This window comes from Spea bombifrons, chromosome 2 (assembly GCF_027358695.1).
Source record: "Spea bombifrons isolate aSpeBom1 chromosome 2, aSpeBom1.2.pri, whole genome shotgun sequence".
In the NCBI taxonomy this organism is placed as follows: domain Eukaryota; kingdom Metazoa; phylum Chordata; class Amphibia; order Anura; family Pelobatidae; genus Spea; species Spea bombifrons.
Genome location: NC_071088.1, coordinates 57,653,983 through 57,670,120, shown reverse-complemented (window position 1 = coordinate 57,670,120; position 16,138 = coordinate 57,653,983). Strand labels below are relative to the sequence as shown.

General features: G+C 39.2%; 1 protein-coding gene across 2 annotated transcripts in view; it reads left to right on the top strand.

The window, feature by feature from the left end:
- Positions 1 to 14,015: 14,015 nt before the first annotated feature.
- Positions 14,016 to 16,138, top strand: part of DHRS11 (dehydrogenase/reductase 11) — a 106,736-nt gene continuing 104,613 nt past the window's right edge. Inside the window, exon 1 of one of the 2 annotated variants that reach the window (XM_053454323.1) lies at positions 14,016 to 14,329. In XM_053454323.1, the coding sequence (XP_053310298.1) occupies positions 14,198 to 14,329 (132 nt within the window). In that variant the 5' untranslated portion in view covers positions 14,016 to 14,197. The remainder of the gene's footprint in view (positions 14,330 to 16,138) is intronic. The other variant, XM_053454322.1, reaches the window with a different exon arrangement.

The following is a 16,138-nucleotide window of genomic DNA, read 5'->3' as shown; positions in this document are numbered from 1 at the left end:
GACATGCCACACTGCCTCCCAGACATGCCACGCTGCCCTCCCCACATATGCCACTCCACCCTACCCCCACATATGCCACTATGGCCCCAGATATGCCTTATACACCCTGATACACCACTCCATCCTCCCCAGATATGCCACACTGCCCTCCCCACATATGCCTTATATACCCTATATGCCTTATACCCCCAGATATGTCACTCCGTCCTCCCCAGATATGCCTTATACCCCCCAGATATCTCATAGTCCCCTCATAGAGTCACAGACCCGTTCGCATCACACTGACACCATACTTTTATAAATAAGTACTGGGTTAATCTTCACTGCCCCAGGATTTAGATTCCCCTTAGTTTGCCCCCTTTACCTCTAACTACACCTTAAGTTAACTTTATTAAATTAATTAAATTAACCCTCAGTCCTCATCATTAAATTAACCCTAAACACCCCATTAACCATAACTACCCCTACATACCCCATCAACCACGACTACCCTAAATTAACCCAAACACCCCATTAACCATAACTGCCCCTAAATTAACCCTAAACACCCCATTAACCACAGAATCCCCTAAATTAACCCTAAAGACCCCATCAACCACAGCATCCCCTAAATTAACCCTAAAGACCCCATCTGCCCCTAAATTAACCCTAAATGCACCATTAACCACAACTGCCCCAAATTAACCTTAAACACACCATTAACCACAACTGCCCCAAATTATCCCCAAACATCCCATTAACCACAACTGCCCCTAAATTAACCCTAAACACCCCATTAACCACAGCTGCCCCTAAATTAACCCTAAACAGCTAATTAACCATAGCTACCCCTAAATTAACCCCAAACACCCCATTAACCACAGCTGCCCCTAAATTAACCACAGCTGCCCCTAGATTAACCCCCACCTCCCCTAACTTTCAGCAGCCCAAATATTAATTTTATACAGTTTGATGAGTGTCACAGCCATGTGGCTCTGGGAGAAGGAAGGGGCGGGGCCAGCTGTCACAGTGATTACAGGGAGGGACTGGTAAGTAGGAACTGCTGCTGTCACTGAAACAGATTATATAATGAGGGGTATTTTTTAGAGTGTTTACTCTGAAAAAACCCTCATTTTATAATCGATACAAATTGATAATGAAATTTGTTGGCAACGATTTGCATTATCGATTATTATCGATTTTATCGATTAGTTGTTGCAGCCCTACATATATTAATATATCACAATGTATAGTTTAATATATTTACCCATAATAAATTTACCTACGAGGCAGTTCTATTTCTATCAATTAATTATGCGTTATACCGGGCCACATCAGCCACTTTTACTTGAAAACCTGCCAATGTTGGCCCTTTATAATCAATAGTGACGTGAGAGAGTTAAAACCACAACTCTTCTGTAAACACCAATGTCAACTAAACTGAAAAATAAAAAAGAAATTTTTTGTTTGCAAGGGGCATACGTAGATTATTTGGCACCCGAGGAGGATCCTGTATGTGTCACCCCTCACATAAGTAAAAAAAAAAAAAATAACATATTAAATAAGTTCAAAATAAATAACATTTACTGAACAGGTATCGTACAGCATAACTCCTATCACTATATATTGAGCCAGTGCCACCTCTGTCCATGAAGCAGCCTGTCTGTGCCACCTCTGCCCCTGAAGCAACCTGCCTGTGCCACCTTTGCCCCTTTAAGTAATCTGCCTGTTCCACGTCTGCCTATTTAAGTAGCCTGCTTGTGCCACCTCTGCCACTTAAGTAGCCTGCCTATCCAATTTCTGCCCCTAAACACTTAGAACATTCACTTACTCACTCATTTATTCATTCATTCACGGGTCCGGGTGATGGCGAGCAACACTGGGGCCGCGCAGATGTCTATGCGGGCCAACGGACACCTAATGCAGGCCTCCAGCTTACCATTGTGGCTACTCCTCACTGTGTGAGGAAACGCAGATTCACATAGTGATGTCCGGATCATGAACGAATCGTTCATTTGATCCGATTCTTTTTAGTGATCCGGATGAACCGGTTCAGTAGACTGAACGATTCATTTGTAGCAGTGCCAGTTCAGTCTGTGAATCATGCAGCTGTAACCTCATCCTAGAGTGAGGGATCTGCAGAGCACTCAGACACAGACTCTGGGGTCAGGTTACAGCTCATTAATTCACAGAGGAAGTCAGAGCCCCTTCTGAAAACTAAAGCCCCTTCTGAAAACTAAAGCCCCTTCTGAAACTAAATAAAATGTAAATCCGTACAATAAAGCCAGGGATGGTGATGATGGTTCCTGTTAAACAAAGTCAAACAGACTCAGATACCTTCTAACAAAGAGATATGGAATATATTTATATATTTATATATATATATATATATATATATATATATATATATATATATATATATATATATATATATATATATATATATATATATATATATATATATAAAACTACAGTATATTTTCAGGTATTTATAGCTCCTGACATATGTCACTGCCAAACACCACCCCAAAATGTGTTCAGCAACATTGAGTACAGTGATACTATGTATGCATAGGTTTGTCAGGTTTGGGGCTAAAAAACCAACATTTGGGACATGAGCATTTCAGTTTTTCAACTTGGGATTTTGCCACCTGCTCTAGACTCCTTCCTTGCCAGGATTTTTTGTGAAAACACACCGCTCATAAAAATAAACTCTTTTTTTTGTGCACTTTTTTCTTTAGATTTTGTTGGAACTGGATGGTGCTCCTAATGGTGATATCACTGGGGAATTGTTCACATGTTACCACATTTTAATTTAAACACTGCACCTGTAAGCACAGTTTATGCCACCATTTCCCTTGGACACCATGCCCAAATACTAGGCAGTCCGATTTAAAACCGGACAACTGATAGAAAAAGGTATCGAATACGTGCACTGCGGTTCTTTGTCATTAATAAAATAAAAATATTATAAAGAATGAAGTAAAATGCGAACATGAGTTTAAGACTCTTTTAATGCTATCTTAACAAACTATCTTAACCAACTATCTTAACCAACTATCTTAACCAACTATCTTAACAAACTACTATGAACTATGTTCAGTCCGCATCATTCCGTGATGATCTCAAATGGAATGTGCAAAGTAAAGTCATTGAGTAGGGAGTTCAGGTTCCTCAGCATCAAAATATTGGCCGTGTTCTTCCGCAAAATTCTCTGCTGTGTTGGTGTTTTTCAGAAGCTCTTCCAAAATTCTGTTTGCCTGAATCACATCCTCTTGGTCTTCTGGATGGTTGTAGATTTTATCTATCATCAGGATTTGTAACAACAGCAATGAAAGCACAAGTGTTGCTACCCAGAATTTGAGTTCTTTATGCGCAGCCTCAATGCGGTTCATTCTCTCCTCCAGTTGCTGTTGCTGAATTTTGAGGTTCTCCTCAAGCTCTCTGAGTCTCTGTATGAGGGCCTCGTCAGTCACAGTGTCATTGTCACTTTCGAGAAGGAATGGGTGCTTGACAATGGCGCAAACCAAAATTGCACACACTTTGAAAATAGTGAAATACATGCTGGACCTAGAAAGAGACCAAAAGGAGAGAAAAATTGGCCTAAATAACATAGATTCTATATCTAACACCATACAGGTGCCCACACAGGATGAGGAGGCTTCATTTAACAGGAAATTTAGATGAGAAATAGGTGACCTCTCATAAAAACAGGAATCATGCTGCTAAATAATGGAAGAATATCCCTGTTTATCAGGTGTCACCACAGGAGGCATAAATCCACTCATCACAGACCTTCCCCTCTGTATAAAGGGCATTACCAGGTACAAATTAGGCTGCACTTACCTTTCCTTACTACTGTAAATGTAGAATAAAAGTCAGGGAGACGCTACTCAGTGCCCCCCGCTAGGGGGCACTAACAGGCTAATTAGCTCTGTACAATCTCCGACTCGTATCTCCTCTCGCAAGTCAATTGTTTTTCCTCTTGCAAGTTAATTGTATCTCCTCTCTCTAGTACTGCTCGGTAAAGTGTTGCTTGCAGTAGTGAGTGGCTGTGTGCTGCTCCTGTTTAGAGCTTCCTGCCTCTGTGACATCATAGAGCATGCATGCCTCTGTGACATCACCGAGCGTGCCTGTAATGGTTGCTATGATACAGAAGCAGCACAAATCCAATAGGGTAGAAAATAAAATTGTGTGCAAGATTTTCAAAATTGGTACAATGTGGCAGAAAACAAAGTAAAGGCCAACTATGAGTGCTTTTTAGCTGCTTAGAAGACAGTGCCTTATATGTTTAAGTACAAGTAACTACATGGACATAGTCAACTAAGTTGATAAAAGACATATAGTCCATCATGTTCAGTCGTTCCACAAACCCAAATGAGTTCATCCAGAAGAAGGCAAAACCCCCCACTAAGCCAGTAATGTCTTCTCCAATAACTACATATGCTTTGAAAAATAAATATTTTTTAAATATTTTTTAAAAACGTATTTTTAATTTCATGCTAGTAATAAAAAAATTGTAAACCTGCTATAACTCCCTCATTTGCTACCCATGCTACATCATACATAGCTTTAAGCACTGGGTTTTCATCACTTAAGCCAGAAGCCTTCACCCACATGCAGCTGTTTTAGTACAGTATATATAAGAGACATTAGTCACTTTAAAGTTTTAATAATTGTAAACGTAAAATAGAACAGCTCTGTATGTGAAACAGATGCAACTGCAGTTATTACTCATAAAGCTGAAAGAATGAACTTTATGAGTAATATATATTGCATTAAAGTAACATGATGCCCCTTCTAGTGATGTCCGGATCATGAACGAATCGTTCATTTGATCCGATTCTTTTTAGTGATCCGGATGAACCGGTTCAGTCGACTGAACGATTCATTTGTAGCAGTGCCAGTTCAGTCTGTGAATCATGGAACTGTAACCTCATCCTAGAGTGAGGGATCTTACAGTGATCCGGATCTTACAGCGATCCGGATCACTGTAAGATTTGGATCCCTGTAAGATCCGAATCTTTGAACGACTCTCTGCCTTCATTGACATCACTCGAGTAGGCAGGCAGGAGGGTTCATTGACTAATGAAAGGGGCGGGGCCAATCGTTAGTGTGCCTGCACGGAGTTACTGGAAAACAGTAACTCCTGTGAGTCACACTGAGAGATCCGAAGATTCGGATCATGAATCGGATCATTTCAGTGAACGAGTCGAAATGATCCGATTCACTTTAATGATCCGAACTTCCCATCACTAGCCCCTTCTGAAACTAAATAAAATGTAAATCCGTACAATAAAGCCAGGGATGGTAATGATGGTTCCTGTTAAACAAAGTCAAACAGACTCAGATACCTTCTAACAAAGAGATATGGAATATATATATATATATATATATATATATATATATATATATATAAAACTACAGTATATTTTCAGGTATTTATAGCTCCTGACATATGTCACTGCCAAACACCACCCCAAAATGTGTTCAGCAACATTGAGTACAGTGATACTATGTATGCATAGGTTTATCAGGTTTGGGGCTAAAAAACCAACATTTGGGACATGAGCATTTCAGTTTTTCAACTTGGGATTTTGACACCTGCTCTAGACTCCTTCCTTGCCAGGATTTTTTGTGAAAACACACCGCTCGTAAAAATAAACTTTTTTTTGTGCACTTTTTTCTTTAGATTTTGTTGGAACTGGATGGTGCTCCTAATGGTGATACCACTGGGGAATTGTTCACATGTTACCACATTTTAATTTAAACACTGCACCTGTAAGCACAGTTTATGCCACCATTTCCCTTGGACACCATGCCCAAATACTAGGCAGTCCGGTTTAAAACCGGACAACTGATAGAAAAAGGTATCAAATACGTGCACTGCGGTTCTTTGTCATTAATAAAATAAAAATATTATAAAGAATGAAGTGAAATGCGAACATGAGTTTAAGACTCTTTTAATGCTATCTTAAACTATCTTAACCAACTATCTTAACCAACTATCTTAACAAACTACTATGAACTATGTTCAGTCCGCATCATTCCGTGATGATCTCAAATGGAATGTGCAAAGTAAAGTCATTGAGTAGGGAGTTCAGGTTCCTCAGCATCAAAATATTGGCCGTGTTCTTCCGCAAAATTCTCTGCTGTGTTGGTGTTTTTCAGAAGCTCTTCCAAAATTCTGTTTGCCTGAATCACATCCTCTTGGTCTTCTGGATGGTTGTAGATTTTATCTATCATCAGGATTTGTAACAACAGCAATGAAAGCACAAGTGTTGCTACCCAGAATTTGAGTTCTTTATGCGCAGCCTCAATGCGGTTCATTCTCTCCTCCAGTTGCTGTTGCTGAATTTTGAGGTTCTCCTCAAGCTCTCTGAGTCTCTGTATGAGGGCCTCGTCAGTCACAGTGTCATTGTCACTTTCGAGAAGGAATGGGTGCTTGACAATGGCGCAAACCAAAATTGCACACACTTTGAAAATAGTGAAATACATGCTGGACCTAGAAAGAGACCAAAAGGAGAGAAAAATTGGCCTAAATAACATAGATTCTATATCTAACACCATACAGGTGCCCACACAGGATGAGGAGGCTTCATTTAACAGGAAATTTAGATGAGAAATAGGTGACCTCTCATAAAAACAGGAATCATGCTGCTAAATAATGGAAGAATATCCCTGTTTATCAGGTGTCACCACAGGAGGCATAAATCCACTCATCACAGACCTTCCCCTCTGTATAAAGGGCATTACCAGGTACAAATTAGGCTGCACTTACCTTTCCTTACTACTGTAAATGTAGAATAAAAGTCAGGGAGACGCTACTCAGTGCCCCCCGCTAGGGGGCACTAACAGGCTAATTAGCTCTGTACAATCTCCGACTCGTATCTCCTCTCGCAAGTCAATTGTTTTTCCTCTTGCAAGTTAATTGTATCTCCTCTCTCTAGTACTGCTCGGTAAAGTGTTGCTTGCAGTAGTGAGTGGCTGTGTGCTGCTCCTGTTTAGAGCTTCCTGCCTCTGTGACATCATAGAGCATGCATGCCTCTGTGACATCACCGAGCGTGCCTGTAATGGTTGCTATGATACGGAAGCAGCACAAATCCAATAGGGTAGAAAATAAAATTGTGTGCAAGATTTTCAAAATTGGTACAATGTGGCAGAAAACAAAGTAAAGGCCAACTATGAGTGCTTTTTAGCTGCTTAGAAGACAGTGCCTTATATGTTTAAGTACAAGTAACTACATGGACATAGTCAACTAAGTTGATAAAAGACATATAGTCCATCATGTTCAGTCGTTCCACAAACCCAAATGAGTTCATCCAGAAGAAGGCAAAACCCCCCACTAAGCCAGTAATGTCTTCTCCAATAACTACATATGCTTTGAAAAATAAATATTTTTTAAATATTTTTTAAAAACGTATTTTTAATTTCATGCTAGTAATAAAAAAATTGTAAACCTGCTATAACTCCCTCATTTGCTACCCATGCTACATCATACATAGCTTTAAGCACTGGGTTTTCATCACTTAAGCCAGAAGCCTTCACCCACATGCAGCTGTTTTAGTACAGTATATATAAGAGACATTAGTCACTTTAAAGTTTTAATAATTGTAAACGTAAAATAGAACAGCTCTGTATGTGAAACAGATGCAACTGCAGTTATTACTCATAAAGCTGAAAGAATGAACTTTATGAGTAATATATATTGCATTAAAGTAACATGATGCCCCTTCTAGTGATGTCCGGATCATGAACGAATCGTTCATTTGATCCGATTCTTTTTAGTGATCCGGATGAACCGGTTCAGTCGACTGAACGATTCATTTGTAGCAGTGCCAGTTCAGTCTGTGAATCATGGAACTGTAACCTCATCCTAGAGTGAGGGATCTTACAGTGATCCGGATCTTACAGCGATCCGGATCACTGTAAGATTTGGATCCCTGTAAGATCCGAATCTTTGAACGACTCTCTGCCTTCATTGACATCACTCGAGTAGGCAGGCAGGAGGGTTCATTGACTAATGAAAGGGGCGGGGCCAATCGTTAGTGTGCCTGCACGGAGTTACTGGAAAACAGTAACTCCTGTGAGTCACACTGAGAGATCCGAAGATTCGGATCATGAATCGGATCATTTCAGTGAACGAGTCGAAATGATCCGATTCACTTTAATGATCCGAACTTCCCATCACTAGCCCCTTCTGAAACTAAATAAAATGTAAATCCGTACAATAAAGCCAGGGATGGTAATGATGGTTCCTGTTAAACAAAGTCAAACAGACTCAGATACCTTCTAACAAAGAGATATGGAATATATATATATATATATATATATATATATATATATAAAACTACAGTATATTTTCAGGTATTTATAGCTCCTGACATATGTCACTGCCAAACACCACCCCAAAATGTGTTCAGCAACATTGAGTACAGTGATACTATGTATGCATAGGTTTATCAGGTTTGGGGCTAAAAAACCAACATTTGGGACATGAGCATTTCAGTTTTTCAACTTGGGATTTTGACACCTGCTCTAGACTCCTTCCTTGCCAGGATTTTTTGTGAAAACACACCGCTCGTAAAAATAAACTTTTTTTTGTGCACTTTTTTCTTTAGATTTTGTTGGAACTGGATGGTGCTCCTAATGGTGATACCACTGGGGAATTGTTCACATGTTACCACATTTTAATTTAAACACTGCACCTGTAAGCACAGTTTATGCCACCATTTCCCTTGGACACCATGCCCAAATACTAGGCAGTCCGGTTTAAAACCGGACAACTGATAGAAAAAGGTATCAAATACGTGCACTGCGGTTCTTTGTCATTAATAAAATAAAAATATTATAAAGAATGAAGTGAAATGCGAACATGAGTTTAAGACTCTTTTAATGCTATCTTAACAAACTATCTTAACCAACTATCTTAACCAACTATCTTAACAAACTACTATGAACTATGTTCAGTCCGCATCATTCCGTGATGATCTCAAATGGAATGTGCAAAGTAAAGTCATTGAGTAGGGAGTTCAGGTTCCTCAGCATCAAAATATTGGCCGTGTTCTTCCGCAAAATTCTCTGCTGTGTTGGTGTTTTTCAGAAGCTCTTCCAAAATTCTGTTTGCCTGAATCACATCCTCTTGGTCTTCTGGATGGTTGTAGATTTTATCTATCATCAGGATTTGTAACAACAGCAATGAAAGCACAAGTGTTGCTACCCAGAATTTGAGTTCTTTATGCGCAGCCTCAATGCGGTTCATTCTCTCCTCCAGTTGCTGTTGCTGAATTTTGAGGTTCTCCTCAAGCTCTCTGAGTCTCTGTATGAGGGCCTTGTCAGTCACAGTGTCATTGTCACTTTCGAGAAGGAATGGGTGCTTGACAATGGCGCAAACCAAAATTGCACACACTTTGAAAATAGTGAAATACATGCTGGACCTAGAAAGAGACCAAAAGGAGAGAAAAATTGGCCTAAATAACATAGATTCTATATCTAACACCATACAGGTGCCCACACAGGATGAGGAGGCTTCATTTAACAGGAAATTTAGATGAGAAATAGGTGACCTCTCATAAAAACAGGAATCATGCTGCTAAATAATGGAAGAATATCCCTGTTTATCAGGTGTCACCACAGGAGGCATAAATCCACTCATCACAGACCTTCCCCTCTGTATAAAGGGCATTACCAGGTACAAATTAGGCTGCACTTACCTTTCCTTACTACTGTAAATGTAGAATAAAAGTCAGGGAGACGCTACTCAGTGCCCCCCGCTAGGGGGCACTAACAGGCTAATTAGCTCTGTACAATCTCTGACTCGTATCTCCTCTCGCAAGTCAATTGTTTTTCCTCTTGCAAGTTAATTGTATCTCCTCTCTCTAGTACTGCTCGGTAAAGTGTTGCTTGCAGTAGTGAGTGGCTGTGTGCTGCTCCTGTTTAGAGCTTCCTGCCTCTGTGACATCATAGAGCATGCATGCCTCTGTGACATCACCGAGCGTGCCTGTAATGGTTGCTATGATACGGAAGCAGCACAAATCCAATAGGGTAGAAAATAAAATTGTGTGCAAGATTTTCAAAATTGGTACAATGTGGCAGAAAACAAAGTAAAGGCCAACTATGAGTGCTTTTTAGCTGCTTAGAAGACAGTGCCTTATATGTTTAAGTACAAGTAACTACATGGACATAGTCAACTAAGTTGATAAAAGACATATAGTCCATCATGTTCAGTCGTTCCACAAACCCAAATGAGTTCATCCAGAAGAAGGCAAAACCCCCCACTAAGCCAGTAATGTCATCTCCAATAACTACATATGCTTTGAAAAATAAATATTTTTTAAATATTTTTTAAAAACGTATTTTTAATTTCATGCTAGTAATAAAAATTTTTTAAACCTGCTATAACTCCCTCATTTGCTACCCATGCTACATCATACATAGCTTTAAGCACTGGGTTTTCATCACTTAAGCCAGAAGCTTTCACCCACATGCGGCTGTTTTAGTACAGTATATATAAGAGACATTAGTCACTTTAAAGTTTTAATAATTATTTTATTTTTGTCTACATAAGACTTATAGAGCCTATAGACCTCTTCCACCTGTTATTATTTCATGTTTTAGCGTGTGTGAGGATGCAAGGAACAAGGAAATATCGTATAAACCTGCTCTCATGGATTCATTAGACAATGTAACAAATACGTTTCTTAAGGATGAATCGCTACTTGTAGGTAGATTTCATTAACTATACCATGGAGAATAATTGTAAACGTAAAATAGAACAGCTCTGTATGTGAAACAGATGCAACTGCAGTTATTACTCATAAAGCTGAAAGAATGAACTTTATGAGTAATATATATTGCATTAAAGTAACATGATGCCCCTTCTAGTGATGTCCGGATCATGAACGAATCGTTCATTTGATCCGATTCTTTTTAGTGATCCGGATGAACCGGTTCAGTCGACTGAACGATTCATTTGTAGCAGTGCCAGTTCAGTCTGTGAATCATGCAGCTGTAACCTCATCCTAGAGTGAGGGATCTTACAGTGATCCGGATCTTACAGCGATCCGGATCACTGTAAGATTTGGATCCCTGTAAGATCCGAATCTTTGAACGACTCTCTGCCTTCATTGACATCACTCGAGTAGGCAGGCAGGAGGGTTCATTGACTAATGAAAGGGGCGGGGCCAATCGTTAGTGTGCCTGCACGGAGTTACTGGAAAACAGTAACTCCTGTGAGTCACACTGAGAGATCCGAAGATTCGGATCATGAATCGGATCATTTCAGTGAACGAGTCGAAATGATCCGATTGACTTTAATGATCCGAACTTCCCATCACTAGATTCACATTGTTCAAGCTCCACTGCGGAAAGCTGTGAGCCTGCGTTAGGTGGCTATTTTTCCCAGTAGGTGGCACCCCCCTGATGAGTGGCACCAGGGGGGGGCTTCCCCCCTTCCCCCCCACCTCCCGCTTAGGTATGCTACTGGGTGCGACCCTTTGCTAATTCCCCACCCACCAACTACAGTAGGTGCTGTGCAGGAAGTGTGCTAGTAGAAACACATCAAGGCAAATGTGATATACTCGCCTCCAATCAGTACAAGCTCTAGCTCGAAAAATGCTGTTGGCAGGTATCTGTTCAGACCTATGTCATGTGTGGAAAGCGGTCCCATTACTTTCAAGCAGCCAATCAGTGGCAGGAAATGTAAGACCATTGAGGAGGAGGGTAGCTCCTTCTGCAGAGCTCCTGCTTCTGTGTCAGGTGCATGTCTTTTTTATTTTACAGTACTGTTCCTTTCTGAAGAATGCATATTAAAGTACTTGTAAAGTACTTTAATATGTATTCTTCTTTACTGGGGCTGTCAGGGACATTAAACTGACCATATAAATAAATAACAAGCTTGTGTTAACAATCTTTACTGACTTCAAGGAGAAAATAGCACCCAACTTTAAAAAAAGGTGACAAATTAAGTAGGATCATTGTGTTCATCAGGTAAAGGAGGCTTTTCCAGACATTCATTCTAGTTTATTCTCGTTCACTCACCTGTCTTTTCTGCCCTTTTGCATAGTAATAAAACTAATTTGCTGTGCAGTTTAGAGCTTTTTTTTTTATCACCCTGACAAGAAATGTGATAATTAAACAGTAACCTACATGTACCAGATAAATCATGTTCACAACGATTGATGATAAAGCAACTATTCTCCATTGTGAAATAAGTCTCCTGAGAATGCACATTTCCAGTACTACAACTCTAGTCCAACACATTTAGTGCAAGAAAAAATGTATGTCAAGATGCAGGATATTTTCAAGAGCAATTATTTTTTTTTCTGCGAGTGCTCAGCTGTAAAAAGTTAATGTGGCACCAATCTTACAACGGTATTAGGAATTAAAAAAGAATACCAGAATCTATTTTGCTTAGTAGCAATATATTGAGGTGCCTTAGAGGTATACGTACCAAGGACCTATGTTATGCTCAGAGGCAAGGTATTGGTGAATGCCATAAGTCTACATTTGGGGTGATGGAGGGGTTGAATAACAGCCGTCGGTCACTAACTGGCTTTAGTTATTAGGTTATGCAGACAATGTAATTTCTTTTAAAAGGATGTTTTTGGTTTGTTTTAACTGTTTTCATAAAATTACTTCATATTACTTTTTATATTTTAATTAATAGAGTAAACCGATTTTTAAATAGGCTAGAGTTAGACATGTGTCTAAAAATGCTCATCAATCATTCTTTAACTTTAATCAGAAATTTGGAGGGGAAAATATTTGACAGACATCCCTCATTTAATTAAGTAAGGCACTTTTGTTAATTGCTAAAAGTAAAGAATTCAGACTTGGGTGGATTAAGTTAAGCCTTACATAGTTACTAATTTTGTAAATATATTAAACGTTTTTCTTTATTTGAATCAAATTGTGTTAGATAAATTGGAGCTAAAAGCCAATGTTTGTTATAAGTTCATGTGCATGTACTTTAAATAAAGGTATAGCATAAAGAAAAGTATAAAATGGGTGCACAACCCAAGTTCTTGAGACATTTGAATTCTGTGAATCCTTGCTAGTAATTCATTTTTTTATCGGGATGCCTGTGCTCAACAGGGAATGTTCAAAAATGTTTTCCTGCCACTCTCAAGGACTGTAATTGTGCACATACAAAATTATATAAAATATATATCCTTTAAGTTCTTTTTGGATCAACAGCAATGTTGAATTTAATAGACTTGTGTTTTTTTTTCAACCTAAATTACTACGTCACTATGTTTTGTGCTGTTTCTATAGTGGGTGAAGGAGCCTACTGTCCTACTTCAAAACCATTAGACTTGCTATGTCTCTTCTCCTGAGACTTTTGAGCAATGTTCCCTCTAAGATGTGTGCCTGTTTGTATATGTACACTATAGGTATACTTGGGTATATACTATATATGCAGTGATATACATACCTTGGGTCAGGCCTAGGATAGCACCCCCAGCCATCGTCTTCACTGCGGAGCACAATTATATGACACAAAACTTAAAGGCGCAATGTGTGTTTGAAGGTCCTACCTTATTAGGGCCCATTGAGCAGCGGCCGCCCCCCAGACTTGCCGCCCTAGGCCACAATACGTCATTGTGAGCACATATGTATGAAGTGCAGTTTAGTTGGGGTTTTAGAGACCGCAGAGGTTGGTTCAGATAGAATAAAGAAATACAATACAAACAGTTTGTAATACACATGGAATCACTCATTCTTACAAAGAATCTGTACAGGATCCTCTTTCTGAAACTATAATATATATATATATTTAAAATGTGGTTTTGAGTCACCTTGAACTGTACAAATACTCATTGTCATAAGTATGTGTGAGACGTGTAGTGCTGTTCACATTACAAGCTGCATTCCATGTATACACTCACGCACACGCACAAAATATCACCAATTATAAAACGTACCTAACCAGAGTTAATATTTAATTTAAAAGCAGACATGTCCGCGAGTGGGAGGGACAAGCGAATAATGAATAAAAGGTTGTGGGCAGGGGGTTTAGCTTTGACAGAATGAGTGTACGCCGGAGGGAGGAGTCTGCGGGGTGGATGCAGGAATAAAAGAAAAAAAAAAGACCGCTATAGCAAATAAAGGCGGGCTTAACAAGCGAAAGGCTGAGTTATTGAACTGGTGAACCGCAGCTGGGGCGTTCCAAAGGCTGTTTGACAGGGACTGTGCCGTGATTGTCTACGAGGGGGACATGGAGCGCTGGAAGGATCGAGTGGCTCTAGTGACCGGAGCTTCTGCCGGTATCGGGGCAGCTGTGGCCCGGGCACTTGTCCAGCATGGCATGAAAGTAGTGGGCTGTGCAAGGAGCGTGGATAAGATAGAGGTTAGTAACCTGTCAGACCTGCCTCTAAGGGCAGTCGCAGTGCTCTTTGTTAGAACTCCTTTTCGGAAACCTAGAAAGAAGACACAGCATTTATCCTTGCAAGACGATGTGGGCTTTAATCTGTTAAAACTGACGGGGCTCTTTTGTCTGCTTCGCCGGTTGATCGGGCTGTCATATGATAAAGCATACAACGTTGAAATCATTCTTTCACTTTAAAGAACCACATACAGATGTTGCGTGTGTCTTTCGTTCCCAACATAGACTGCAGCATATTCAAACTGTATATAATGATTGAGATGAGGGGTCATTCTTGCAGATATTTCAAAATAATGTTAAGAAATGGACTGCTTTCCCGAAGCTGATCTGAAAATCATCTTGACACTTAAATAAGTGGCCTTTTACTGTTAACGTTGCCAAAAACAATTTATGTTCTTGTGTGTGAGTGAGATTCCAGGGGAAGCAATATTCTTTTGCACTCTCCACTATCTGCCGCTATAGGAGGCTGCTGCTCGGAAAGAACTCGGGGAATGCATGTGCATAGCAAATATCTTCCCCTAGCAGGTTCAATGTCACGTATTTACTGTCCTGTCACTTGCAGATAAGCTACTACACCCAAGGCTTTATTAAGTACAAAATAGTGTAAAATATACAGTTAATAGTACATGTGAGTTATTGTCACCAAGCAATTGACAAAAAGGTGTTTGTGTGTGTGTATATATATATATATATATATATATATATATATATATATATATATATATATATATATTTAACATGTAGTAGATAAATATCTAGTTTTAACTAAGTTACATGTATGGTCCTTAAAAGACAATTGACCAAGTTAGACATATGTTTTCTTATGTACACTGGGATATGGAATGTTTTCATCTAACATGAACACGTTGACTACATTGAAACATATTAAGAACTTGTGGCAAAATGAAAAATGTCATCAGCTATGTAGCTTGAAGGGCCTCTTCAACCCTAAACTGAGGAGAAATGCTATTTTGTGTCATAAACTAAATTTTTTCAAACGTTCAATAAAAGTTTGGGGGTTGTACTTTAATTTGAATTTCACACTAACATTCCACAAATACATATCTTAGATGTTGGTGGATAAAGAGACTTTACAGAGTTGTCTCCGCTTCTGTTTATAACACACATATATATATATATATATATATATATATATATATATATATATATATATATATATATATATATATATATATATATATATATATATATATATAACATGACCTTTTTTTCTTTCATATTGTATGTATGTATTTTATATACTGAAAGTCATTCCATTTTCCTAATTCTGAAATTTCATTGTGGTCAAAAACTGAGACCTGCTAGCTTCTCTGCTGACTGTTCCTATGTCAAAAACTGCTGAGGTGTTTACTCTGCACTTTGTCATTTATAAAAGAAGCCTGCTGCTCAGGGTATCTATGCATGCCACCAATGCATGTACAGCCATGCATATAAACATAGAAGACATTTATTCCTGACCACAGATAAGAATAATTCAGCCCATTTAATCTGCCCACTTTTCCTGATGTAAGACTCAAGTCTTAATCAGTACTTGATCTTGTCAGATCCATGATAGCTTTATGCCCATCCCATGGATGTTTAAATTCTCTTTCTGTAGGGCTCGACAAACCCCTGCATGCACCTCGCGTTACCCGCTACACCAGATTCATGATGGCAACCCAGCAAAACCCATCATGAATCTGCCATCATGAATCAGGTGTAGCGGGTGCCGTGAGGCACCCAGTAGGGTCACAAATTGCATGCTATGTGGCC